Consider the following 26,246-nt stretch of genomic DNA (forward strand, 5'->3'; position numbering starts at 1 on the left):
AGAGGGGGTTTTGCCATGTTGCCCAGGCTGGTCTTGGACTCCTGGGCTCAAACAATCCTCCTGCCTCAGCCTTCCAAAGTGCTGGGATGACAAGCGTGAGTCATCATGCCTGGCTCATTTATTCTTTAACAGAAAAATTTGTTGCACAGGCATTTGTTGCACAGGCATTTGTAATGAATCAGTGACTGTATTAACAAATAATACTAACACATCTCAATGCCTTCATGCTATACTTAAAAAACAGAAGGGAGAATGGGATCACTGTGCAAGAAAGAATTCTTCACAGAAAGTTTCATGTTAGGGTTTCCAAAAGCCCCCTTGTACCCACTCCCTGGGGGGTACTTAACTTTCAAGGAAGCTGTCCACTGGGAAGGAGACATTTCTAAATTGCATTTACTTTAATGTCATATACTTGATAGAATTACTGACATTGTTTTACAAAGAAGGTATAAATTATAAGTAAATGAAAATATATACATGCTAAGCTTTTATTCTATGATTGATATCAAAATGGCAACTTGAGTAATTAGATTTTGAAAGTAATTCATGTGAAAGCAATAACAAGTAAAGTTGGGAATCTGCCACTCGATTATTTAATTTCTTTCTCTTGCTCTGACTATAAATCAAAACAGTCTTAAATTGTAAGCACAGTGAAAATTGAATTGAAAAATTCCTGGAGAATTCAGATTCAAAATGAAATAGGTTATTTTTGTTGTTGTCATTGTTTGGTTTTAGGAAACCATCATGAAGTAAAGGATTACATGAGTTTCAGCACTATTAGTGGAGTTGTTAGGAAATGTGTTTCTGGAAGAAAATTCATGCTTTGTGAGCAATTTAAGAAATTACTAGCGTATTATAGAGTGTGCCAGTTATTTAACACCTTCTCACTGCCACCCTGATTTGGTACATGTCACCATTTGCTTTTCTGTTTGCACCTCCATCTCTTCTGGTAGACTGAACTTTTCTTAGGCATGGATGGGTCTTATTCATCTTTGGTTTGTCAGAGGATAGCAGTGTGTCATATACAGCAGGTACAATACCTGAGGGCACTCAGTAAAGTTCTCCTTACTTCTCTCTAACCCTCCAAATCCTTTTTACCACCTCAGTTCTATTGGTCCTTTAATACCCAATGCTCCCAGGAAATCTCCCAGGATCACTCAGTTGGATACTGCACCTCTCTTCCCCAAACCTTAAACTCACCAGTGTATCTACAGCCTTCTCTTCAAAGATATCAGAATGTGATTCCATCAGGGCCTAGACCATATAATATCCTTCTCTGAATCTACTGTGGCATCCAGCACAGTGCTCTGAATATAACAAGAGTTTAAAACACCACTGATTCAACAAACTCAGGATTTTATAACTAGAAGGACTTTGGGGGTCAACTAGTGTAGTGGTTCTCATCAAGGGATCTACCACCTTTTAGGAGACATTCTGAAAAACTGAGGGGGCATTTTTAAAAATTAGCAAAATGATTGTGTGTGTGTGTTGGGGATGGGGTTGGGGGGCAGGATGCTAGATGACTTGCAATCCTGGGAATATCCTACACAACAAAGAATTATCCTGTGTCCTGAACTTTCTTATGTTCTCCTGGACATTCATGATTGTTAAAAAATATATATATATCTATAATTATGTGAGTCTAGACAGTTTTACTATGGATTTCCAACATTTGCTTGGATTTCCAAGATTCAACTATTGTGTAAATTAAAGTAAGATGGTACTTTATGATGTTTAGAACTTGACTGAGAATTTTTGGCCATGTGGAAAACCACATCAGCAGTCATGATATTAGAGTTGACACTCATTACCCTAAATCGGACTGCATTTGTAGCAGGTGCATTCACAGTGATTCCATGTTATATACAAATATACTTATTGAGCTCTTACTGTACATGTCAAATATAAAAAAACAGTATCCACAATATCCAGCTGACTACTGCCTTACTTCATTTAATTGCAAAGTGATTCATTTTAAGTGGGTGTAAAAATCTGGCCTCTTTATTGAGCTTTCTATTTTAGTTTTTCCTGAATTTCTTATATTTTTATTTATTGAAATTCTGTTTCTAGGTAGGTTATATTATGCACGAATTCTATTTTAGTTATTCCTGAATTTCTTGTATTTTTATTTACTGAAATTCTGTTTCTAGGTAGGTTATATTATGCATGAGTTTTATTTTAGGATTTGTTCTAAAAATGGGGCATTGGGTCAGATAGTATTGAGAAGCACTGATCTAGTAGATTCCAATGCAGTTTCCTTATTTTTCAGAAAGGAAATGGGACCCTAGAGAAGATGATGTGCCCAAAGTCAAACAGTGGATTACGAAGTAGCCTTTTGAAGATTAATAAATATATAGTTAGAGCACAAATAATTAATGTTCCAGATTCTAACACCCTGGAAGATTATGTTCTGTCACATCATATAAAAAATACCAGCAGTTAAAATAATTTGATCTGCCCTTTCTAAAAGAAAACATTTAAAAACATTTCTTTTTGTCACCAATTATTCCTTCTACCCCAGGTGAATTCTAGCAAAGGTGTTTATACAGAATATTTCTTTAAACTGGAATTTCCATTAAAAAAGACTGGCTAAGTGTGGTGGCTCATGTCTGTAATACCAGCACTTTGGGATGCCAAGGCAGGATTGCTTGAGTCCAGGAGTTCAAGGCTGCAGCTGTAGTGAGCTATGACCACACCACTGCACTCTAGCCTTGCACAGCAAGACCCTGACTCAAAAAAAAAAAAAAAAAAAAAAAGAGAGAGAGAGAGAGAGAAAATCCTCTGACTTTGTGTAGAGCTAGATTGAGCATTTATTCTCTGCCCTGTTACATTCCCCTTCACCCCCCATCCTGGCTTCAGGAAGGCTGAATTGTACACACTGCAGAAAAACAACCTTCCATTTTCAACAATATCAACAGTAGCCCCAATGAGCTCCCTTTGTGCTCTTTACATCTGTGTCTTCCTAAGCAATTTTACTTAAGCATTACTGACCTGTGACCCCACGAAGTGCCTTTGAAGGTTCCTCAGGTATTGAGATCTTTTTCTCACGAGGGACAAGGGCTGGTTTTTCATTCGCAGAATCCGTGGACGAGCTGTCCTTCTCGCAGCCATTCATGGGGCCGTTTTGAATCTGTGGTGGCTGTGGCTGCAGGGCCCCTGCCTCGGGCCTCTCCACCTTGTCTTTAGCATCTTTGTTGCCTTGATGCTGCTTGGACTTGCTTCTTTTTCTTTTATTGTTCTAGAATGAGAAACACATGAGAACATAATATTCAACTCAGACTCTTGAAATATAAGGTGAATCTGAGAGATGAAAATAAGATACGTTATCTGTTTTGGTTCCTGGCTCTTCTTACAGACTGGATGAATATTTACGTCTTTATTAAACCCAAGTTAATTTAAGTATCTTTTCTCTTATAGTAAGTTGTATAAACTTTCACCTCATAAACACAATTAAAAAGGTTCCAATAAAAGGAAGAAAAAACCAACAAGGAATGGCTTAAATAACTGACATATGATTTGGGCAACTTGAGGCTCTACAGTAAAATCTTGTGATAACCATCCTGAAAAAACTTGATTTCAGTTATCCTGTCATGGGGGATTAGCTCTCATCTCAAAGTGGTGAATGCTGGAGAGGCAAGGAGGCCACCACTAAGGTTCCCATCTGCTGGGCAGAAGGAGAGGTATGGGGAGGACTACTAGGGAAAAGGCAGGCAACTTCTTCTTGTAAAATGAGGGCACAGAAGGTAGGTCCTTAAAGTCCAGGTTGGGTCTCTGAAATAGAAACCAGTTAACCAGGAGATTCCTGGAATTGCTGTCATTGTCTAGCGAGCCCCAGGTAGCCACAGGATCCATAATCATCCCCATGATTATTTATTTATTTATTTATTTTAACAAGGTCTCACTCTGGCTCTGTCGCCCAGGCTGGAATGCAGTTGCGTGATCACAGCTCACTGCAGCTTCACCCTCCTGGGCGTAAGCGATCCTCCCACCTCAGCCTCCTGAGTAGCTGTTACTACAGGCATGCATCACCACATGCAGCTATTTTTAAAAATTTTTTGTAGATACAGGGTCTCCCTATGTTGCTCAGGCTGGTCTCGAACTTCTGGGCTCAAGTGATTCTCCTGCCTCTGCCTCCCAAAGTGCTGAGATTACAGGCATGAGCCACTGTGCCCTGCCATCCCATGAATACTTCAGCTGCAGCAGACAACAGCTTCAAGGTAATGCCAAACTGATATAAGTCCCCCTTTTCCTGTGAGATAGCCCCTGGACCTCTCGGCTGCTAGCTGAATAGCATTACAAGGCTTCATTTTATTTCCTTTGAAATAACACCACACTGCATTTTATACAATTGAAATTGTTTAGACCCCCCAATATCACAAAAGTCTAAAATACAGAGTTTTACTATATCTCTCTTAAAATGTTCTAATGGTGAATACATAAGAATATCAAGAAAATTAAGAAGATGTTGTTCCTAATTATGTTATATGCTTGACTTGATGCTGCTTTGTACCCAGTTGATATTCAGTGTACTCAACAAACAGTATGATACCAGCCCCGCCAATCGGAACAGATGCCTGAACCATAAGAAAGACCCTGTCCCACCTGCTGAACGAGTGAGTGCCAGGTGAGCATCAGCCTGGCTTCGTTCTTCAACATATTTACAAAAGAAGAAGAAACTGTTTCCTCTTCTCAATTCTCCTCCCTGTTCTCTTTTCCTTTGGAACCACAATCACGCCCCAGTAAGTGCTTTCCTAGGTGAGAGGTGTGTGTCCCAGGGTGAAGGCAAGGCCAGTGGCACTTATTCCCACAAAACACCCACAGCAGCTTCTGGCTCTCAAGCCTCACATCTACTTGGCTGGGAGACCATTTTCCTTTTCAACCTCCAGGAGGGAGACTCAGTAATGAGTTGGGTCTGCCGCTGCTATCTGCTCTTTTTTTCACATCAGAAAAATCTAATACCCAAACCACACATTCGAAATTTTTCTATGTAAGTCTAAATACTGCCTTTCAATCACTTGCAAATCATGTTCATCTCACACAGAGGCCTGGGAAGCTATGATTAAAGATTAAGCAGAGATTGTCAAAGATGGTGGCATACAAAGGTTAAAAAAAAAACTTACAATTTTCCTATTCTACATGAAACTAGGAGGAGAAAAACGGAAAGGATGATTCCTGTAATTTCAGTAATCTTCAGGTTTTATGAAAGTAATACTGTGTTATTGTTTGTTCAGAACCTGTTTTGCAGGCCTGTGATCTTCCCCCATGGGGAAGGGTAGACTGGCGTACGATATCCTGGGAAAACCGAAACACAAGGCCTTGCTGTGTCATAGCGGGAATGAGTGGAACAGTTACTTTGAAAGGTGCGGCACACTTTTGCTAGTGTGTATGCACAGATGCATCTCACGAGCTCCCAGAAATCCCAGACCCTTTGTGACTTGACAAAAAAGCATACCAATTTGAATGGGACACAGTAAAATCCCCTTCCCTTTGTTCTCAAAGAGCAGTACACCAGTGTTCAAGAAGGTCCCTTACTTATTATGGTCCTAAGGAACTTTCTTTTCTTCTTCTTTTATTAACGATCTACCTTAGAATTCAGCCAAAAAAGCATCTCAGGGCAGCCTTGGACAGCTTCTTTCAGGTGGAAAAACATGCAAAAATATATTTAGAGGTTTTCAAGTATCTTTAAAATACTCCTTAATTTTTTTCTTTGTGCTACAGGATACGTTCAGGCAAGTTAATGTTTTGAATCCTTTGAATTCTCCAGCTGGGCTCCCCTTTATACTTAAAAAAGAGAACAACTCTGGGACTTCTTAAGCACACCTGGTTGTTAAAAACACTGAGCAGAAAATAAGGGCATTACAAGTGAGAGTATCTGGTAATTTATGAGAGTCATGAATTTGGAAGCTTTCTGGGTGTCTATATTAACATATTTGAAAGAAGCAAAAAACTGGCAGCCTTGTTAAAATAACAACCATGAAGGTTTTGATTGAAGATGTTACCAATTTACAATCAATATTAATCTTACCTTCTTTTTTCCTGTCATATTCCATTCTTTTAGAACTTGAATTGCACTGCCTAGATAAAGACAAAGAATCTTCAACAAATATTCACATCATAAAACATCACACAAAATTCATCTCTGCCTTTCCATCTTGGTAGCAGCTTTTTTTTTTTTCTTTTTGGCTTTTTCATTTGTTTTGATACATCCTATCTTAATAAAAATGCCAGTTTCATTTTTTATTTCCCAGATTTTCATTTAATTCACTGTATGATCTTGGTTTTATCAAAATATTAAGACTTACTACATGAAGCTTACTTTTTTATCATTATATTGTCTTAGGGAAAATGAAATATATCTTGAGAATTTTCTAGCAGCCTTGTTGCCATAGGTAGAATTAAAATTATTCTGTTTGATATATGAATAAAAATACCTATAATCTTCTGAACCAAATATGGGATTCTGAATATTATTAACAATGTGAATTGCAGCTTTCTGTCTGGCCACTCCTCCTCTTTTTCTGTTCCTATTCATATGTTCACATCTTGCAGGGGGATGAAGAAGACATATTACGATGATATTAGTTTCTCTGGCATTAGCATGGATAGAGATGGGATGCGGTCTTTACAAGACTTCTACCTCGAAACCAAAAAAAGTTCATTAAGTGAAAAGTTGGGCCCCAGGTTCTGTCCATTCCATTCACATATGTAGGTAGAACTGCACTGACTGAGAGAAGATACCTAATTAAATTACAAGACATTAAAAAAATGTTTTATCGCTGGCCAGCTGCGACCCATGTTTCCACATAGTCTAACAAAGTTCATTCATTCATTCCAATTGTGCTGAAGGTAGTTTCAATAACAAGTTATTGGTAATGAGGACATCAGTTGTTTTCGATAAATAGGCACAGTATTTCTAAAAGAGAGTAGCTCTTTTACGTGTATTCTTTTAACGATTTTAAGCATTCTCTAAATATACTAATAGCTCTAATCTAAATATACTAATAGCTCTCTACAAGGAGTATGTTGGCTAAACAAAGATAAATTTCAGGCTGGTCTTTATAATAAATTTCAAATTAGTAGGGTCCCAATTATTGAGTCTACTGTCACTGTTAGATAAGCAGAAGGCATATGGCTTTGACTAATGTTTAGACAGGCTAATTATTCCTATCTATTTAAAGTTTCCAACTCAATGCCCCTCTTAGACTTGTCTGAGTTGCATGTACTTGAAATAATAAGACTGCACCTAAAAGTAAGCTATAATTCAGACTTTTTATTAACTGGGTTGGTCTTCCTCTAATTTGTCCAGAAAATTAATGTTTCACAGCATTTTCCTTTTGAAGAAATTTAGAAAGTCACTTTCATTAGGTTTCTTGGTAAGTCTTGGTTAATAATAATTAGGGCAGTTCTTACTTATAGCTATGCTTCAGTTTTCTAAATAAAACTAAAATTTTAAAATGCTAAATACTGTTCATTTTAATCAGAAGGTGGTGTTGAGTTGCTTACTGTTTTCACAATTGCCATATTCAATTAGTCCTCTAATTGTCATGTTTTGATATACATTCTATTTGTAATTTGGACAATGAGCTTTAGGGACTAATTTTGAAGAAGAAATACCCGTATTTACAGAGGATTTTGAAACTGTTATTATTAAATTTTAATTATACTGAAACGGCTTGGAGTTTTTCAGCCACTCAGAGTGCTTTCTGTATGCCTCATAAATGACTCCTAACAACTATTTTTGACTGTCAGTTGTTTGGCTTTTTTTTTTTTTTTTTTTTTTTGAGACAGGGTCTCACACCTTGCCCGGGCTGGAGTGCAGTGGTGTAAATATGGCTCACTGCAGCCTGGGTCCAACCAGTCCTCCTGCCTCAGCCTCCAGAGTAGCTGGGACTACAGGCATGTGTCACCACTCTAGACTAACTTAAAAAAAATTGTAGAGACCGTGTCTCACCATGTTGTCCAGGCTGGTCTCAAACTCCTGGCAGTCCTTCTTCCTTGACCTCCCAAAGTGCTGGGGTTACAGGCATGAGCCACCTTCCTGGCACCCAGTATTTTTAAATCAAGTTTTCCTACTGCTTCCCAACCCAAATGACTTCTCATGAGGCTTCTCAGCAATCAAAGAGTTTTATTAATGAGACCTCAACATTGAAAAGGTGAAAATTTCAAGAAGGACAAGCAAGGTGCTCTGTTTAAATACAAACAGATTTGATGACAGTCCATCAGTTACTGTGCATCTGTACATCTCATCAAGATCACGCTGCAATAAAAACTTTCATGATGAGGAATGTGGGGGGCCTCAATCCAAGTGGGGGCAGCAAGGAATGGGGATAATAGCCTTTTTCCTTTCCTAAAGCTTTTTTTCCATGCAGGTGATGTTGGCAAGTAAAATCTGAAAAGAGAATGTGTCTGATCCAGGATGTGCTTCTTTCCAGATATTTTTTCAAACTGCACCTAATGCTGCAAAGTTAGATTAATATTGCATTCTCTACTATTTGCTTCTCGTGACTAAAAATTATATATCTCTTAGTATATGAAGCAGGGAAAAACAGTGAGAAAAGTTGTGCACCATGGATTTGCTTCTAGGTCTACTGAATGATAACCATTTGCTAATTCAATTAGGACCCTAAACCTTGACTGCTGATATCAGAATGTGAGCATATTGCTTGGTTCCAAGACCTTGCCCTGAAATGCAATTATACTTTTAGAAACTCAAGAAGGTTATTCTACTCCTAGGAAAATAAGTAAATCAAACTGTCCTTGACAAACTGTAAATAGGATATAACTGAGAAATGTGCTGGCAGGTCTTCCTTGACCTTATTTGACAGATTATGTGTAGCTTGCCCATATTTACAAAATAGAAACTAATGCCAGGACAGAAGACATATGATAACTAAGGACAAGTAAGAGATCTTTGTTCAAAACTGGAACTTGTTTAATTTGATTAGGAGAGGAGAATTCCCCCATAATTTACAGGAAATCCAAAGCATTACATTGTAAATTTATAGGATAAACATATTCCTGAGACTTTAGATTTTGTAACATCTCTGGCAATGGACTACCTAAATAACAAATTTTTTAAAATAAAGCAAAAAGATTTTAGAGGTAGATAAGATAAACTGATATTGATTAATTTGGCAATCTAAAAATCATAAACTAAAGACATTAAAGAATAAACCAGTCCTCTTAGACTACATAAGCATCAAATTTAAGAATTCCAGTCATACAGCCAAGTAGAATTATGCCGGTTGGAGAAGTGAGAAGACTTTCCAGATAAGGACCAAAATACATTATCCTCCATTCATAAGAATGACATCAAATAAAGGACACATTTATTTATTTATTTATCTACTGAGACAGAGGCTCACTCTGTCGTCCAGGCTGGAGCGCAATGGTGCAATCTCAGCTTACTGCAACCTCTGCCTCCTGGGCTCAAGCCATCCTCCCACCTCAGCCTCCAAGAAGCTAGGTAGGACTATAGGCATACACTACGAAGCCTGGCTAATTTTTATATATTTTTTAATAAAGACAGGGTTTCACCATGTTTCCCAGGCTGGTCTCGAACTCCTGGCCTCAAGTGATCTGCCCACCTTGGCTTCCCAAAGTGCTGGGACTATCGACATGAGTCACTGCTGGCCAAGGACACATTTAATATCAAATTGGAATGACTGGTAGGCAAGGAAATTAGTAGCACTATAATCAATATCCTTTGAAAACTATCTAGAGTCTGTTTTTCCTTAAATGAGAGATAAAGAACTTCCAAATTCTATTCTTATTGAGTGTGTCTATGTGTTTTTAAAATCTACCACTTTTTTTTTTTTTTTGAGACAGGGTCTCACTCTGTCACCTAGGCTGGAGGGCAGTGGTACGATCATGTGAAGCCTAACACATTTTTATGAGACCTAAAGTACTCATAATGAATTGACACTCAGTTCATTTAAGGAAAAAAATATGGAATATCTGGAATATTTAGGTCTAACATCTTCAGCTGCAAGGCACAGGTATACCTACCATCCACAAAGGCTTGCACGGCTTTATCCACATTAAAATCAAACTGTTGTAGCACCAGGACTATTTCATTATTGCTTTTGTTGGGAACAACTGATCTAACTGCATAGATCTGTAAAGAAAAAAAAAAAAAGAAATAGAAAGGTGAACACTTTAAATATTTTTCATCTATGAATTGCCCACTAGATAGAATTATAACTATTAGACAGGCCTTGAAAAGCCAACTAATCTACCTTCTTGCCATCAAGCATACTCAAGGCATTCCAGACCAGTGAAAATTCATCCTGGTAATCACCTTGATACCCATCTTATTTGTGTACACATTTTTACAAAGACCTCCTTGTAGGCGTGTAGGAGCATGTGTGAAAAGCCACCTCTGGTTTTTCAATCTACCCTCCCCCAAGACTACAGATGCATACAAGATGTGTTCTCAGTGAGGACACAGAGTCTTTTTCCATCTCAGGCTTCCTTTCCACTGGCTCAGGGAGTATGTTTAGAAAATGTACACAAATAGCCTCATGCCTCAGCTTCTCTATCTGCACAGTGGAAACAGTCATCTTGAGGGTCACAGAAGTGTGTTGTGAAATTCCATTCATGTTTAAAGATACAAAAATGTGGAGCATTGTATTTTTGAAATGGTAATCTTATAATCCAAAAAAATGTTTGTGAACATACTTCTGAAAATCAAACATTGAAAATAGTAAAAGTAAATACATATATCCACTAAGAATTTCAATAGGTTAAAGTTTATATTCAATGTTTAATGACATATATGCATTTCTTAGTCAAATTCTTATATTCTTTCTTCTTGCCTATTAGAATTAATTGACCTTTATCTCACAGCACTTGCAATAACTACAGAATGTTCTACTGATTTTAGTAAAACCTGGTTCACCCAATTTTCTATCACAGGGATTACTGCAGCTGCTACTGACAAATACTAGAGTACTGCATGGTGCAAAGGTAAGTGATCATTAAAGCACTGTACTTTCTTCGAATGTTTTCATCAGCAGTTAAATTATGACCAGTGGGTTTCAGAGTTAAATGCAGTTTAGTATAATTGGATTCACAGAATATGGATTAAATGGGTATGGTATGTGTAATGTGATGCTATTGACCAGAACATTTCATTGAACAGGAGAGCCTATTTCCTGATTATGTTAGAAAACAGATCACCTATTCTATATAGATCTGCATGTAAGAGTATTTAGGTTGTAATGAGATAACAGCACAAGCTACTGTCATGTACCCACCCAGCACAAGCATAGGTGGGTATATGACTTGTAAAGGTGCTGACACTATAGATTAGAAAGCTGGTTTTGAATCTTGACATTTTGTAAGTGCTAAATATTTGAGTTTTACTGAGGACTCTAATATTTTGTATATATATATATTTATATATTTGTATGTGTGTGACTCATACAATCAATAGATCAAAACAATCAACAGATCGTTTTCTATTCTCGCATTTCATTGTTCTTAGTTTTCCTAACATCCATTAAAAAAATGAACGTCTTCAAATCTAAGTTCTTTTTCACTTATTCTCTGTGTCTTCTTTAAAAATCCAATTCTGTGAGTATTTTTGGACACCTACTATGTGACAAGCCATCGAACTTCCTGGAACTTAGAGACTAGAGGAGGATTTACATATTGACCCAATAACTGCATAAATATATGCCTATAAATTCAATTTAAGTGGTATAAAATCATATGACAGGGAGACTTGACTTACATGACTTTATCCACTGAGACCTGGATGGAGGATGAATGAGAAGAGATGGGTGGGAGGGGAAGGGGAAAAACATTTTGAGCATAGGGAACAGCATGAGTGAGGAGCGAGGCATGGATGAGGAGGGAGGAGCTGGACGTGATTAGGGAGGGAGGCAGAGGGTAGGCTTCTAGAGCACAAGAGGAAATCAGAACTGGGCAGGGACCGGATCGTACAGGGCCTACAAGGCTGTGCAAAGGATTCTGATCTTGTGAGCATCCCTCAACTATCTTTTTGTTGAGCTTTTTTTGTTTTTGCTTTTTTTTTGAGAGAGGCCAAGATGGGGAGAAAAAAAACCACAAAAAATCCCTCCATCCAGCCCAGGAAGATCATTAACAGAATGTGTCCAACAAAACATAATATTTGCCGCATTGTTACCAGTGCACTGGAATTATACCTAAAGATTACGTTACCCTTCCAATATAGCTCTTTTAAGTAAAATCTAGCATTTATTTCAAGCCACTATGGCTTACTTCATATTACATAAAATTTCTTAATACTCATCATCATTATTACCACATCAGGCACATCTACATAATATAATAAATACAACAGTAATTATACTAACTACATTATAGTTATATTAGACAAAGGTTTTCAATACACCTACACAGCTGTGTGAACTGCAAAAACCTAGAATTATGGAATAAACATAAAAAATGGCTTTATCTGCCTCCAGTCTCTCCCCGGCAAAATACAATGTTGTATTATGTTAAGGCAAAACACAAAATAAACCACTACTTGTAGAGATACTTCCTTTTTAGATGTTTATACTACTCTTGCCTATCCTCCTTTAAAAGAAAAAAATACATGATAAGATGTGCACAGAAAACATTTTCTATCCTTTCATTTTGTATATCCTAGCACTGACTGTATCCTTAGAAAACTGTCAATAACCGAGTTCTGATATCAAATCTAACTGAATATCAGATGCAATTCCTGGAGGAATACATTTAATTAGGACAGGTATTCCAAGTTTTACAGAAAAAAGGGGGAAAAAAAGTTTCTGCTTATACTTGGATATCACATAGCAATGTTGAATTCTAGTAAATTTCTGGGCCAACCTCTGTTTCTGCTTTAATCACTTGACTTGGCTAATGTGGAGTCACATTAGCCTGGGAATGTGGAGAGAGCAGCATTGTTTCTCAGCCTGTTGTTTATAAATTCACTATGTTTATTTTCCTATGGAAATGTCTTCGAGAAAGATGGAGAAATTGTGTGAACTCACATATGCACATAAAAATAAAGGAACCTCACTGTGTCACTACTCATAATTCAGTGGTATCAAAAAGGGTTTAAGCATTTTAATCTAAAAAAAAAAGCCGTCATTATAAAGAGCTTTAAATATAAGGCGTGATGACCAAGGAAGAGTTATGGTGAGGCTGTACTGAAAGGCTTGCCTTTGCAGTTGGAAACCAAGCTTCCGAAGACGGATGCTCCTGGAGGAATGGAGCAATCAATAATGCGTGACTAATGGTAGTTTGCATACGAAGAACTCATAAAATTCACGCCCGCAGCGGCTGTTTTGCAGAGGCTGTTTTTGGCGCAGCTTCACACACACAGCCTTTTACTTCATTGTCACAGCCCAGGCTAACACCTAAGCCACTGTTTGAAGCTGCACTTAGCTGCACCCCTAAAGGGCTCTCATGCCATAAACAAAGTGGTCTCACCAGGTGGCCGCTGTTGGATGACAGTCAAGATGGCTAGTTAGTGGTTCATTTAGCAACTGTTTTACCTTCCCAAAATTATGTTCCCCTATTTTGCTTCTGCTAATTTCACCCTGGTTTGGCAAAGTCAGTGTGCTATCTAGAAACAGCATGATGTTTTGATGCCACCTCTTGAGCGTTTTAGTCATGATCCTTCCTCTCTCTGGGGCTTCTCTATCTGACTCTGCAGGCTCTGCCCCATTGAGCCTCAGGCCCGCCCTGCTGGCCTTTTGCCTGCACTAACTGGGCAGTGAGGCAGTGTGACTTTCTTGGACGTTGTTTGGTTTCAGTTTCCCAAACTAACTTACCTTCTCAGTACCTGAGATGTCTGGTTAAGAGCTGTTAATGGATTTCCTCATTCATACTGTGCACCTTTTGAGCCTGGCTGTGATGACCCTTAGAAATTCTTCTTGGCTTCCTGATGAGTCACTAAAACTACGTGTGAATTTCAAAAGTGGCTCTGACCAAAGTTTTCAATCCACCCACACAGTTGTGTGATCAGCAAAGACCCGGTATTATCAAATAAACATAAAATAACTGCTCTCTCTGCTTCCAGTCTCTCCCCTGCAATTCAGTCCCAGGCAGCTGCTCTTCCTGGAGTATATTCATGACCATTTTACCCTCTTCCTTAAGAACTTAAGAATAAAGTTCATTACCTGCAACCTGGCATTCAAGGCCAGCAACAATTGGGCTCCAACTTGCTTTCTAAATGCCCGACTTTACCCCTTCACAGACAAGCTCCCCATGCCTAGTTGGGAGCCCCCACCCCCAGGCTGGGTTTTTTAAAGATGTGTCTGAATTGTACATTCCAGGTGAAATGCCATGTGTTCCATGAAATCCTTCTCCATACTCCCTGCCAGAGGTCATCTTTGCCTCAACTCCTGTAGCCCCTGGTCAGCAAGTGTCTTAGCCCCTTTCCTTTATAGCTCCAGTATTTGTGTGTGTGTCATGTCTCCCAGATGGCAGGCAATGTGAGGGCAGAATCCTCATCTCGGCCATTTTTGGATAATCACCATGCCCATTCACAAGCAACTAATATGGTGCATGTAGTAGGCATTCAATACATACATGTGGAGTGAGAGAATGCCAACTTGTAGCTACACCAGGCAGCTGCTCGGAGTCAAAAGAAGACTCCATTGGTGTATGTGTGGACCATCCCAGCACTCTGCATCTACCACCCATGATAACAGTGGGCAGGTCTCACTTGATTGATGTCATTAAGCATAATATGGGTAGGGAGAACATATATGTGTTCTTCAAATTTCAATAACAGAGACTGGAGGAATATTTATGAGATTTTTACATTCTTACAATTTTATTTCTGTACAATAAGGTACTCATGGTATTTTGTGGAGTTTTAAAAACATGAAAAAGCACAGTAACTGCCTGTCTATCCTTCCAAGGCTTACCTTAGCAGACAGACATTGGCTGAGCCCCTATTAAATGACAGGAGCTGAGGATACAAAGAAAAACCAGATATAGTTCTGCTGTAAGGAGGCACAGTTTAGCAGTGGAGCCAGAAATGTCTACAATAAAAGTAGGTAATAAGTGCTGTATTGTCCTTACGAACAGGGCACTGTGCTGCTACAGAGAAGGAATTAAGTTTGCCCGAGTAAGGGAGAGTACTTTATTGAGAGCCAAATGTCATGGAAAGAGCGCTGGAGTTAGACAGACCTATGTTCTAATCTTGGCTCTGCTACATTCTAGCTCTACGACCTTGGGTGAACTAATTAAATTTTTGAAACTTGGTTCTGTAGCTGTAAAATGAGGATATTATCTTCTAGAGTCTGTGTAAAAATGGAAAGGGATGATGCCTGCAAAGTGTTTCCTATAGAATTTGGCATATATTAGCTACTCAATAGATTTTAAAAAGAAAAAAAGTGGGAGCATTTGCATTAAGGGTCCCTTCAGGTGTGGCTTTGAAGTGGAAAGACCATGTGGCTTGAATGTTGGTCAAGACGTATTTGGGGGAAGACTACCCTGTCTACCCTTTTTCTTAGAGAACCTCCTCCCTCCACAGACTTGCTAAGGGGTCCGTGGACCCAAGACTCTGTCCCTACTTTTCCCTTCTCTATGGTGTAACTGGTACAATGAGGAAGTCTAAGTCTATCTTTAGGGTGGTTAATGTGATATTATCCCCCTCTTCTTCTTTCATTTAATTATTTACTAAACATCTACTATGATCAGGCACTGCACTAGTGGCTGGATACAGCCATAACAAAACAGATATGGTCACTGCCAAAACTAGAGAGGGAAATGGATATAAACATAGAAATTAAAATATATCACTGCAACTTGTGCTAAGTGAGTGCTATGAAGGCAGCAATCAGCAGAACACAGTGACAATTAATTACAGTGGTCAGGAAGTGGCCTGGCTAGAAAAGACAAAGTGAGCCAATTAGACCCTCTGCCTTGAAGGTCTGAACTATTCAACACAAAGGGAGAGAAGTTGGAGAGCAGATGAAGAGAGGCTGGACTTGCAGCTGCCTCACTTTCTCTTTCCTGTTCCTTTAACTTTTCCTGAAGTCTCATGAGACGCTGCCAGACTTTCATAATAATAACCTCTCTCTCTCTCTCTTTTTTTTTTTTTTAACTTGTGCTAGTTTGAGAGGGTTTCATTTTCTAGAGAAAGTATGGTATGCCTGGAGGCAACATTAATAGCCAGGGCTGGAAATAAAAATAATAAAGCTAAATAATTAATCCCGATTGGCAAAGGTGAGAAAAGGAAGATTTTAAAGATAAGTCCCATTAGAATGTACATGGCAGCTGGGAGAAGAGAGGCCTGAGACCTTTGCTCACACACTTCTTCCAGCACTGACGTTGCCACCATTATTTACTTACGTGACTTCTTGTTCTACTGAGCGACAGGGAGCATATCTTCATATACACAGGGTCTAGAGCAATGGGTGGCATTCAGTAGATGATTCATAAATGTTTGTAGAATGGATGACTGACTGAATGAGTAAAAGGAAGCAGGGAGTCCGGTAAGATGGTTACTGACATATTCTAGTTTTACTTATTCATTTTTAAGTGCATCTCTAATTAAGAATTAAGTATTACACACTATTAAAAAGCTTAATGGATTCAGGCCCAAAATGTATGGAGTGCCTCCTGGGTGCCAGGCACAGCATATGGCTGGCTCATTCCTTAAGAAGCCTGCAATCTTGGAGGTGAGCTTAACCTTATCCCCTATGATAAGGACAGCAATCAAGCAGCCAGCAACCTCCTCCTCACACCAATGGGAAATGGAGTTATTTATGGGTTTGCCGTTCCTGCAACTTTGAAAGGAGTTTTATAATCAGCTTTGGTCACATTTCTCAAATGCTGAGCCATTCAGAGATGCCTTAAAAACAGCTCATCTGTGTATTTGCTTCACTTGCTGGGCCACTGATATCTACACAGTAATGGAGGTAGTTTTCCTATGAATTTTCTTGGGGAAGAAAATACTCTTTGCAGACCAGTACCTTTGCATCATGGATAATTCCATAATTTAATTGCCTTTTCTAACATCTACTTCCTGCCAGCAAAAAATATGCATGAGGTGTTGTCATGTTCTACTTGGCTGACTTTTGGGGAATTAACACCAGGGGTACAAATCAAAATTAACTTTTTTTTTTTTTTTTTTGGGGCAGGAAACCAGGAGGAGAAAGAATAATGCAGATTTGAAGATGGAAAAAAGAAACAGTTTTTATAGAATTATGGGAAGTAAAAGTGGGAAGGATCTTAGAGACGGTCTAGTTGTGGCTTCTCGAACTTTAAAATACATTCTGATCACCTGGGGATTTGATTGGGATAAAGATTCTGATTCAGAGGCTTGGAGTGGGTCCTGAATTCTACATTTCTAATCAGCTCCCAGTTGATGTAAATGCTGCTTGTCCAGGGATGTGGTAGGCAGAATAATGGCCCCCCAAAGATATCCATGGCCTTATCCCCCTGGAACATGTGAACATGTTAGGTTACGTGGCAAACTGAATTTGCAGATGGAATTGAGGTTGCTAATTAGCTGACCTTCAAATGGGGAGATCATCCTGGATTATCTCAGTGGGTCCTTATAATTTGATGGAGATGGAAGACAGTCAGTGTGACAGTGATGCAATGAGAGAAAGGCTTGGCCAGTCTCTCCGGGTTTGAAGACGAAAGGGGGCCACAAACCAAGGAATGCAGGCAGCTTCTAACAGCTAGAAAAGGCAAGGAAGATTATTCTTCCCAGGGCTCCAGATACCTGATACCTTGAGTTCAGCCCAAGGAGACCCATTCGGACTTCTGACCTCCAGAACTAGAAGATAATCAATGTGTGTTGTTTTAAGCTGCTGAAGTTGTGGCAGTTTGTTACAGCAGCAACTGGAAATGAATACAATGGACCACACTTTGAGAAACAAAGGCCTACTCTTCTCTTCCTCCCTCCTTATAAGAAGATGTCTTTCCCTATCCCACCAGCGATCACCTCTTAAAAATATATACCTTCCAGATGGCAACTCTTTCCACAAAGGTTTGGGGGAATTGTAGCCATTCACTCATTCAAGCCACATTTTGTGAGGGAAAGTGAAATGAATCTGACACAATCTTTGCATCCAACGAGCTGACAAAAGAGTAAGGAAAATAAGGCAAAGTCATAAATAACTAGCACATCATTCTGGTAACAACATCCTCTCAGAATCTTACCTGCTCTCTATTCTTTCTTTCATTAACCTGGACAGGCTCCCCTGTCTTTCACCTGGACTCTGGAAAAGGCCTCCTAATGGGATTCTCTGGCTTAGTTTCTCCTCTCTCCAATCCATCTTAAAACAGTCATTGCACAATTAATCTCCCCAAACTGCATGAGCGTGTTCACTGATGGAGGGAAGGAGATGGCAGTGAGAAAGAATTAGAAGAGGGGAAGAGAGAAGATAAATTATGAAATGAGTTTCCACCGGAAATACGAGAAACATCATCAAAACCCATGTGGAATGGAAGGGAGGTTCTTTTGTTTTTCTAAGAATTCAGAGAAAGGAGAAAAGGAGAAGAAGGGAGAGTGAAGACATAATAAAAATTTCAGATTGTGAAGGGGAAAATTTATGGAAACCATTCCTCTGTGTAAGAGTTTTAGAATTCGCTTTGGGGCTTAAAAAGTGGAGAAAGGTTTAGAGCTGCCCTTATGGGAATGAGATAGGAAACGACCTTGATGAACGACGGACTGCTGAGCAGGCCTGTGGGTCCACGGTGCTGGACTGCACAGATCTGTTACGGTGCCGATCGGCATGGTTTCCCCAACAATTCTCAACAAGCCAGAAGCAGGAGCAACGGAACGATCCATGGTTACAAACTGTAAGAAATGTAGGGGTAGATTTTAGGGCTCTGAAACACCGGGGCTGCGTATCACTAAGGTGGCTGATGAAGGCATCTGTGGTCTATAAAGTGGGGGGGGGATGAATTGGAAGACTAGAGAGAGGCTAAGGGACGAGAAAGAACAGATGTTAAAGACAGTTAGACGATGAGAGAGGTTGATGATAAGGACATGCTCAGAGAAGGGATGTTAGACATTGCCAGTCTGTGGTCCCAGTCCTGCCTGCTGCTGTGTAAGTATAACCCCTTTTCTGCAGTCCAGCCCTTTGCTTTTTAAAAAGAACTAAAGTGTTCTCCACAATTCCATCTTTATAGAGTAAATACGCTTTTTTGCAATTTTTCATAAGCTGTGCTTCCCAAGTTTTTACTGTCTGATCAAGCTCTTCTGAACATATCCTGTTAAAATATGGTGCTGTAAAAGAAGTACATTGCTCCAGAAGTGGTTGGATTAGAGCAGAGGACTGTGAGACCTGCACTTGCCTTGGTTGGACCCCGTTTATCCATTAAAGGAGTCTAAGGTGACATTCGCAATTTTAGGAGCCACATTAATTAATCACTAGGTCAAATGCAAGTTACTTGCTACTAACTTTCCTTCCATTGAGTTTGAGACAAGTGTCGCCTGGCCTTGTGCAATGACTAGAACACAAAGGTATGATTTTATACTCATCTTTCTTAAATTTCAGTATGTAAGTTCTGACTCATCACTCCAGCCAGCTGTTATGTTTTGGAACCTTGAATTTTGTCCCATCATAAACAGGAATGTTTCAGCCATTCCTTCCAATTTTGTATCATTTTAAAAATTAGTCAACATCCTCTATATCTTAGATTTGTTTATCTGAATTTTGTATAGGCCATGGCCAAGTATAGAGGCCAGAGTATTATCATAAAAACTTCCCTCAAAGTTGAAATTAATCTTTTAATACTTGTTCATTCATTTCTTCAGTCAGTCACAATGCACAGACTCAGAAGCTGGACTGCAGCAGTGACAGATGTACTGGGGTTTATAGTCTAGGAAGGCAAATGTTTGATGAATGCTATAGAAGAAGCAGTGAGGATGCTCTGGCATCTATAACAGGGGACCTGTCCTAGTCTAGAGAGTAAGGGAAGCCCCCTCCAAGGACTGAAGTTAGCTTAAAACAAGAACGATGGGTTAGTAGCACTATAGTTAGGCAAGGGGAATGGGAGGGAAGGTGGAGCATTCCAGGAAGAGGGCACAACGTCTATGAACAGATAGGATTGAGTGACTGGAAGAGCATGCTCAAAGGAATGAAGGTCAAAGATTGCTGGAGCATTAAGTATGAAAAGGAGGGGGACTGTGGGTGACGCTGGAGAAGAAAGGCACAAGGCAAAAGTGGGCAAGGCCCTGGAAGCCTTATTATAATTTTGAGGTTTATTCTAAGGGCAAGCCATTGAAGGGCTTTACTCAGGAGAGGAACATGACACTTGCATATTAAAGGTCATTCCAGTTTCTTTGTGAATGTGTTGGAGGAGATCAAATGGATGCCTGTTAGGATTCCAACAGTGTCCAGGGGAGAGAAAATGGACCAAGATGGGGCAGTGTAGAAAAAGACTCACAAATTTCTTGGGAGGAAGCAATTGATTTGCGATTAACTAGATGCAGGGAATGGGGAAAATGAAGAAACACAGGTGACTCCTTGGTTTCTGGCTCGACTGTCTATGTGGCTGGTGGGATCATTTCCTGAGAACGGACCAGTGGTGGTAGCTTTACTCTTTCAGGAGTCTGTGAGACATCCGTGTCCAGATATCTAACAGGCAGCTGAATCTGTAAATCTGGAGCTCCAGAAAAGAATTGAGCCAGGGATAGAGATTTTGGCACCATCAGCATCAAAGTGAGTCTCAACCCTGGCTGCAAACTGAAATTACTTGGTGATTTTTCAAAATACAGCTACACCTGAGCCCCACTCCAGATTATCAAATCTGGGACTTGGCACTCCTTTTAAAAAAAAGTTTTCCCAGGGACTGTAATACCCATCCAGAATTGAGAACCGTGAGTGAGAAATCATGAAAGTCATAGATAGGTAAGGGACACTGGATGAGACAAAGGAGAGAAGGTGGCACAGGACAGATCTCTTTTTAGGTATAACTGCTCACCTGTCAACTCATTTACCTGAGTGTACTAACTACACACCCACACCTCCCCATTATTTATATATTATTATAATTTCAAAAATAGCAGTTCTAGTTTAGAACAGTTTTACTTTCTGTAAAGCAAAACTCTTCGAGCAGGCACTCTCTCTCTGTAAGAGGGTATCCCAGGTATCCACTGTTGCATAACAAGTGTCCAAAATTTTGTGGCTCAGAACAACAATCTATTTTTCACTATTTCTGTGGCTTAGGAATTAGGGAGGAATTTGGCAGAGTAGTCTACCTCAGGGTCTCTCATGGAGACGGATGGTGGGGGAGAGGGATGCTGGTACAGATGGGGTGTGTCTGAGCCTCTCTCTCTGTGCAGTCTGAAGGTTTCTCCAAGTGGTCTGTGTTGATGGGCTAGTCTGGGCTTCCTTGAAGCATGGTGCAACAGACTGTTTACATGGCAGACCAGAGAGCCACTGCAATACCCCACCTGGTGAAGAAGTAGCAGAATCACCTGGCTTTGGAAAAGTCTTTTCCTTCCTACTATACTAGTCAACCAGCTACAAAAGTCTGCCCAGTTTAAGATGGAGAGGCAGGCTCCATCTTTTAATGCAGGAAGATACTATTGTCTCTTTGAAAAACATGGTTGGCTTCGAATAGTTAAAGTTAATGAAATCAACAACCCAGATTTATTTTTACCAATTCTTCATCTGTACTTTGTCCGGTCACTGAACATTTGGAATAAAAGCAAATTTATTTAACAGTTATAATAATACTAAATGAAAACCAATAGTTTATGTTAGATACAACTTCTTTAATTCCTAGAAATGAGCTGATGACTTATAGAGTAAGAGATATTCAAATGGACTTCTCTCCTATCTAAAGAAATAGTAAAATTGGAGACTGATTTGAGTAATAATAGAATTTCAGTCTCCCACACACAAAAAAGTAAAATTAAAATGAACTAAAGTTCTTAAATCTTTAAATTTAGTCCATGATCAACTTTTTATATCAGAATTTTGATTTTTAATCTGACACTGGGAAGTTTAAATATATACATAAAACTATCAAATCATTGTTAGCAACAGTCTCTCTGACCTGCATTTAAACAAGCAATAAGCTTAATACATATCTCATTTTACCCATTTAGCTAGCATATATTCAGTATATACCTACATGTTTTCTATAATTGTTCTTGATTCTTCTCATATTTTCCCAGAACTACCAGTTAGACTTGCACATAATTTTAGGGTACACTGAGTCCTTGAGTCCACTGGAAGTCTGTTTTCAGCCAGCTGGTTATACCTACACGGTATTAGGACTTAGGTAAATACTCTGGCCACTATCGCTCATGAATTCTGTATTTGAATTTATTACTGAGGACAAGAAAATGTTATCTTCATTCAAGGCATTTTGTTTCTGGTATTTTAATCAGAGTAGAAACTAAGACACTTTAATCTTCTGCTTCTAACTTAGAATATTCAGTAAAATCTTTCTTCTCATTTTCTTTGCAATTTAAAGTCTCCACTTGGGGGCAGGGGTGGGGGGGAAATGGTAATTATTGACATTTACTCTCCCTGAGGGATTTTTTTTTCCTGCTGATTCACAGAACTTTTCAGATAAAGAGTACCATAAAGGCATAAGTCACTATTACCCTTTAATCAATACCAGAACAAAGGAGTTAATTACCTTTCAGTCAACACCAGAATAAGGGAGTTGGGTTAATCTCTAAATTATATTAACCTCGGATATTTCTTCACTGTGGTGTGGAGGAAGCTGATGATTTAAACACCATGGAAACTAGAAGCACACACTCTGTCTGTCTCTTTGAGGGGAGTTTATTTGTTCACCTACATTTTTTATTTTAACAGGTTTGATCAATTAAAAAAGAGCATGATGATTTGAACACCAGTCAAAATTATCATCTGATTGGCCAGATCTTGTTTTCCCAATGATTTTATGAGTTTATTTGTTTGCTTTTCCTCTAAAGGCAGTAAAAAAGAATTAAAACCAGTCAGCATTTGCCAAATTCCTAAAATTACAATTTGAGCCACTAAAAAATTTAAAAACCACAATTGTCCATTGGAAGATGAGTGGATCAAGAAAATGTGGTATATATACACAGTGGAATATTATCTAGCCTTACAAAAGGAAACCCTGCAATGTGCAACAACACTGATGAATCTTGAGGATACTATGCTAAGTGGAATCAGCCTGGCACAGGACAAATACTGCATGACTCCCTTCATATGAAGCATGTAAAATAGTCAAACTCATAGAAGCAGGGACTAGGATGGTGGTTTCCAGGGCCTGGAAGGAGGAGGAAATGGAGAATTGTTGTTCAATGGGTATAAGATTTCAGTTATGCAAGATGAGTAAGTTCTAGATGCACTGTGCCTATGGCTAACAATACTGTACTGGCATTTAAAAACACAATAAGAGGGTAAATTTCATGTCAAATGTGCTTAGCATAATATTTTTAAAAAGAAAGAAAAACATTAAGTTATATAATTGATCCTAAATCATCATTTCAATATATTTTTGATAATTACTTTCAAGAATTGAGAAGCAGAGTTCCAAAGCATTCCTAAGACAAGAGGGCATCAGAAATGTTATGCCAGTGAACCATACATGGACTTTTAAGATGGTTCCATCAGGTTCCTTCATTTTATAAGAAACTGACGTACTGAGAGGTTATGTGCTAAGTTCAACCTGAGGCAACCAGTTTGTATCAGGACTCAGGTTGGTGCCCATGTTCTCTGATCTGTAGCACAGTCTCCCTTTTGGTCTTTCACAGTGCCAGTGCGTAGGAGGTGGGAAAGACCACAGGTTCATCCAATGATAGAGCTGCCAAGGATTTTGGAGTTCATCTAGGTGAACTCCCATCGTTTAGCAGATTAAAACATTGAAGCCAAGAGAATAAATACAATGTATACACATTGTACACAAAGGACACAGGTTTTCAGTATAATGATGTTCCTTTGTTACTTTACATGTGGTTTGAAACAAAGTATATTTTTAATGGACAATAAGATTACTGAATCACTGTTCACCCTAGAAGTTGAGAAGGCTCCCCATACTAGTGGCAGTAGACTTGGTTTGCTAAAGGATGGGAAATTCTAGAGTTTGCATTTTAATTTACTAATTACTTTAGAATGATGGTTCTCAAACTTTTAATTTATTCTTTTCAATAAACATAAAAATGTCAAGCTTTTCTCATGTAATTGAATTCCAAAATAGGTATTCCAATTTCCTTTTAAAAAATACATATATATGTATTTGTGTGTGTGTATATATATATATATATATATATATATATAGTGTTACACTCTGAGACATTGTGGCAGCTACAGAAATCAATACAGTTGACTGACAGCCTCTGCCACTCCTCTGGGTCTCCCAGTGCATTTACACCCCAGCCACACTCCCCCCAGGAGGCTGCTAGTTAACAGCTGAGGAGGCTGGGGACTAGTGAAAGCTCATTTCTGAACATTCCTCCAGTGGGCAACGTTGGCCTAAACACTCCTCATCAGCCTGCCGAAATTCAATATTGCATTGTAAGTTTGAGACGTTCTCTGCTCGATTTTCCTTTCTTCTCCCTCTTCTTTCAAGCTATCAGATTTGTATGGAAGTCTACAGCCTCTCCCTGTCTGCTCTGGCTGCCTACCCTCTTCGCCATCTCTTCTAATCCCATCTTATCTTGGCATCTGTCTCTTGGAGGACTCAAAAGAAAATGAGTATGTGGGTTTTTTTTTTTCTAATTATACCTATTTTTCCCCCCACTGACATTTTAATACTTGCCCTAGACCCAGGAAGTATGTCCCACTTCCTTCTTCCTCGCCGTAAATTGAGAATTACCATTAGACAATAGTGGTTAAATTAGTTAACACTGATTAATTAGCCAATATTTGGGGGGCACAAAGTCTATGATATTATTTTTTATAGGAGCTATTAAGTACACAAATAAATCAAAAGTCCATCAGGAGCTTATAATCAAGTTAAGGAGCAATGACTTACAGGGAAAATGTGGTTTTAATAATAATACAAGCAATAACAATTTTAAGGTCTGAGTCTATGCATCTATCTGTCTGTCTACCTGTCTGTCTAATCTATCTGAACAGATTTCCAGTGTGCAAGGTTAGGAGAGAAGGAACTATTGTTACAACATTCCAACATTGTCATTTTCTTCTCTGTAAAAACTGAATATTTTAATACGAAGGATCATGGAGAGAAATAACTAGAATGTTGGTAAAGTACCTATAAATCCCAAGGGATTGTGAACAGAGTTACTGTTTCCTGCTGCCAAAGGGTTTCATTTTTGACATGCTCTTGTATTCTTTAGCATTAATCATCTATCTTATATATACCTCTCAGCCGCAGTGCACAGGGGCTACCAGGAAAGACTGGAAGGAGTGGGGGTGGGGAGGCAGGAGAAGCAGAAGAGAAACACTGTGAATTCCAATCATGTAGCCTGGAAAAAGCAATGCGATGCTAATCCTACAATAGTAAATTTCTTCTTATCCCCTGAAACTGATGCTGACATTTCCATTTATTCATTCAGTTCCTTTAGACTCCTTGTCTAATCTCTTCTAGTTGCCAAGCAACAGTAACAGCAGTTCTGTACGTAAGCATTAGGCAACAACTATTGTCAATGTTTCTCCTTTCTGTGAACGGGAAATTTAATGACCCTTTCCTATGAGAAAATGATGACAAGAACCTGTTCCATGGTGAAATCTGAAAGCTGTGTGGCTTGTGTTCTTGTTTGAATCCAAGGGTTGGACTAAATTGACTTCAACACTCCTGCAAAATTTTCCCAAAAGCTTGCATGGTTTGCACTTTCAAAACAACTACTTAGCATTAAAACTTGTCTCAAATCCCACGAAGCGAGTTATCTATTAAATGGAGTTAATGTTTAAAAGGTGCATAACGATGGGTTTCTTCTGTACCAAATGCTTGGATTTTTCTGACCACACTCCACCCCATATAAAGATTTGAACTATACTTCACTACTTTGTAAAATGCAAATCAAGAGAGTTACAAGAAAAAAATAATAAAATAGTATATATTGATTCAAAAATAATTAAAAATCTGCTCATCTGTTGGGGACAGACACCAGGACACACAGACATGAACACTTTCTATCTCCATTATCTGCAGAGATATTGAACATGTCACCTCTCTGGACAAGAGACTTTTCTCTTTTTTCCTATTCCTCCTTTTTTATTTTAATGATTCTATACAATTATTGTTTATAAACCAATTTAACTCTATAACAGCTCTAAAAGGTATTGCCAGTGAGTGGTGCAGCTCAGCAATGACATTATAGTCTGAGCTGTTCCCCATTTCCATAT

The 26,246-nt window shown here is 38.9% G+C and overlaps 1 protein-coding gene across 8 annotated transcripts in view; it reads right to left on the bottom strand.

Annotated features, from left to right (window-relative positions):
• Positions 1-26,246, bottom strand: part of SPATS2L (spermatogenesis associated serine rich 2 like) — a 177,946-nt gene that overhangs the window by 62,997 nt on the left and 88,703 nt on the right. For all 8 annotated transcript variants that reach the window (XM_033232043.1, XM_033232047.1, XM_033232041.1 and 5 more), the window contains 3 exons: positions 10,009-10,117; positions 6,026-6,075; positions 2,992-3,238 (listed from right to left, as the gene is read on the bottom strand). In XM_033232043.1, coding sequence (XP_033087934.1) covers positions 2,992-3,238; positions 6,026-6,075; positions 10,009-10,117 — 406 coding nt within the window. The remainder of the gene's footprint in view (positions 1-2,991; positions 3,239-6,025; positions 6,076-10,008; positions 10,118-26,246) is intronic.

The sequence above is a fragment of the Trachypithecus francoisi genome, unplaced genomic scaffold (assembly GCF_009764315.1).
Source record: "Trachypithecus francoisi isolate TF-2019V2 unplaced genomic scaffold, Tfra_2.0 Lachesis_group13, whole genome shotgun sequence".
Taxonomy (NCBI): domain Eukaryota; kingdom Metazoa; phylum Chordata; class Mammalia; order Primates; family Cercopithecidae; genus Trachypithecus; species Trachypithecus francoisi.